At 44.0% G+C, this 3,203-nt stretch overlaps 1 protein-coding gene across 7 annotated transcripts in view; it reads left to right on the plus strand.

Moving 5' to 3' along the window:
• Window positions 1-290: 290 nt before the first annotated feature.
• Window positions 291-3,203, plus strand: part of fbrsl1 (fibrosin-like 1) — a 251,886-nt gene continuing 248,973 nt past the window's right edge. For 4 of the 7 annotated variants that reach the window (XM_062543054.1, XM_062543055.1, XM_062543056.1 and 1 more), the window contains exon 1: window positions 291-1,528. In XM_062543054.1, the coding sequence (XP_062399038.1) occupies window positions 1,229-1,528 (300 nt within the window). In that variant the 5' untranslated portion in view covers window positions 291-1,228. The remainder of the gene's footprint in view (window positions 1,529-3,203) is intronic. The other 3 variants (XM_062543059.1, XM_062543058.1, XM_062543060.1) reach the window with 1 other exon arrangement.

Genomic DNA, 3,203 nt, shown 5'->3' on the forward strand with positions numbered 1-3,203 from the left:
TACAGGGAAGATTGAACTGATGCGCATTTGGCGAGTGACAGCCTGCTGACAGCTCGGCTGCAGACCACCATTCGATGACAGCAGGACGTCAGAACGCCCAAATAGACAGGCGTAAACGCAATGGCTTTGGCGGCTGGCACCATTAACACTAAAATAACGTCCGTGTCATTCTATGCGACAAAATAAGTTCGTCTGAGTAATTTAGAACTATGTCTAAACTAGCTCACTTCCTTTGGCAATTGCAGAGGTGGCGGAAGTACGTCAGTTATCTGGGCTCTGGGCATTTACTGCACTCTCTCCAATTTCAGATGGAGGGGAAAAGAAGGGAGAGCAGATTTTAATCATTCCTGTGTCTTTAAAGCTACTCATCAAAGCTTTGCCTTTTCTGGGAAGGAAATAGACGATGTATCACGAACAGCAAAGGAAGCACGGACGGTGTACAGGAATGGATATTTAAAACTTACACGGCCCTGGATGTAGCCGTTGCTTTCTTTTCCTTGTTGGCTGGTACATGGGGTTTGATCACAGTGTGGAGGATTGTACCGTGAAGTGAACGGAGGATCATTTGGAAAATAGGCTATTGCGTTCAGGTAGCTGAAGACTTGGGAGAAAACCTTACCTCGCTTCGTCTGGTCGCCTACTGGTCTTACGGTGAAACTTAGCAGAATGAGATAGTTATTTCTGAAAACTTGCATTTATTATGTGCTTAATTCACGAATGAACCATTTGATATTTTACTGTCAAGCACGTAGCTTGTTGTAAAGACGTGTATTTTTAGATTCGCTTTTTGACAGTGGGTCATGAATAGGGTGGTGGAAAACATGGGCCAGCGACATGATTTCTCTGCCTTGTCTGCAGTATGCAGATATTAATGTGCTCCACCAATGCAACAAAGTTGCAAACCAAGTGAAATGCATGTATTGCAACTATATATCAGATTTGCACCTGTTTAAATGAAGAGCACTTCGATGTTTTAGCGCTAGATCTCGAAAATACGGGCAAGATTTATCGCCTCTTCGTCTTCATGGAGCAGTTGAACATTTGTTTGTTTATTATTTTAGGGAGCTATTTATCCAAGGTCATTCTGTAGATTGTCCGTTTTTATTTATACGCGCATATGTACATAGCCTACTGTAAGTTCGTAACGTTAACCTTAATAGTCCCACAAGGGATCCGAACAGCCGACGCTTTGTGATCTGGTGAGATTTTTTATTGCAACGATTGTAAAATGGATGGGAAATTGAAGCAGAGTCGGAGATCGCGTTCCCAGCGTGAGAGGGGACGGAGACGGGATTCTGCTGGCAGGGATGCCCGCAATCAGAGCCCTTCGTCTTGCTCAGACAGGGAGCAAACTCCTGGAATGGATCATGCCTCTCAGAATGGGAAAAAAGCCCCCCATTCCCATTCCACATCTTCAGCCAGAGCCGCGCGCCCCCCTCGTCGAAAGAGACGCGAGTCCAGCTCTCAAGAAGAGGATATAATCGATGGATTTGCTATCGCTAGCTTCGTCAGCTTGGAGTGTCTGGAGGTAAGGGCAGGCTAAAAGTCATTTTACATTCCTAACACGTCCTCATGTCTACTGCCGTCAATCTGAAGTTTGAGGTGTATTTTGTTTTGGCTTCCGCTGTTACACACAGATGCATTGCTTTGCTTACAGTGTATATCCTAATTGAGTGATCTGAACTATGAAGATATATTTACAAGAATGCTGGGATGATGTTGACTTGAGGTTGATGTGACTGTATTATTATCATAAACTGTTGACCTTGCGTTCAAGGGCTGAAACACAACTCTGCATTTTAGGAATCTATCAGGTGACTTGATAGCCTAATGCTTAGGCCTTCATCACAACACTGAGTATGTGCCTTGAAAATTACCTCCCCAGCATGAAACATGTGATCATAATGCTGCATAGATAGGCCTAAGTAAAAAAACCCCACTATCCTTGGTTAATCCTTTAAACATTGACCTACTTCATGCTAGTTCTGATTTGTTGTCCCCCCCACACACTCCATTAGCCATGGGTCTTCACACCTGTTTTGATATGTTTTCTTGAAAATAATTTGTCTCAGTTTTCCTGTGTAATTTAGAATAATTGTATTTACAAAAACTTGTAAATTCCCCTCTGTTGTTGTTGTTGTTGTTGTTGTTGTTGTTATAACAATAGGTACCTGTGGGGGGTAAACCCCAGTTCGGTTGATAGGATTACCAACTGTGTTCCATGTCACTTTAACTGAGTTTGTATTGGGGCAGACAGGCAGGAGAAGTGTCTGTTCTTCAGCTGTGTGGAGGTGTGCTGTTCAGTCTGCCAGTCTGCAGTCCCTCCCCTGGGCTGCCCCACAGGTGTTGTAAACCTGAGAGGTGTCAGCAAGGACCTGCAAGAGGACGCCCTCCCATCGGTGTAATTAGATGCTATCGCAGTGTGTTTTATTCAGGCTTTTAGGGAAATGGGCAAGATCCGATGCTGAAGTGCCCTGACTTTAACTTGATTAGGTATCCAAATGGAATGCAATAAGTGTGCAGTGAATCACTGTTGTGTTGTGATTATGGTACAGAAAAGGGGCATTTGACCCTAGCCTCACACTTTCACTCTCTGCTCTCCCTTTGAGTTTTAGCGCAAGCCTACAGTTGGGGGATCTTTTTGTTGTTAACAGTAAAAGCCTTTAGTAATAACATGACAGCGCTGTGTTATGCTGCTGTGTTGTGATGGATGAGACCTCTTGATTAATTTCAAGAGTTTGAGGGCAGTTGAATGAGTCATGTGTCTCCGCCACAGCTTTGTGTGAAATGTAGCACCATGAAGCCAGCGGTATCAACCATGCAGGGCCGCCGTGCTCTGCTTCATACCTCAGCAGCTCTACGAGCAGAAGTAATGACTGTGTGTACACAACAACAACAACGATGAGCGTGTGACTTACAGGAAAGGGAAAATTGGTAAGAAAGGCTTCTGGAATCATCTTGAGGTCTGTCATCTGACCACAGGTGTTTAGTTGCAGTCAAAACAAGCAAGAAAAAACACCCTGACACAACCTCTAATATCGTTTCCCCCCTTGTTCGTCTTCATTCAGTCATGTTTTCAAAATATTTGTAGGACGTAATTTATTTATGAGTGCGCATTTTTCCATGTTTTTCCTAGTGGCCCGGTCAGTCAGTGGTTATTTTTAACCAGCCATGCCGCTTGGCCTCGAACTATGGTAATCTCG

This window comes from Sardina pilchardus, chromosome 8 (genome assembly GCF_963854185.1).
Source record: "Sardina pilchardus chromosome 8, fSarPil1.1, whole genome shotgun sequence".
Taxonomy (NCBI): domain Eukaryota; kingdom Metazoa; phylum Chordata; class Actinopteri; order Clupeiformes; family Clupeidae; genus Sardina; species Sardina pilchardus.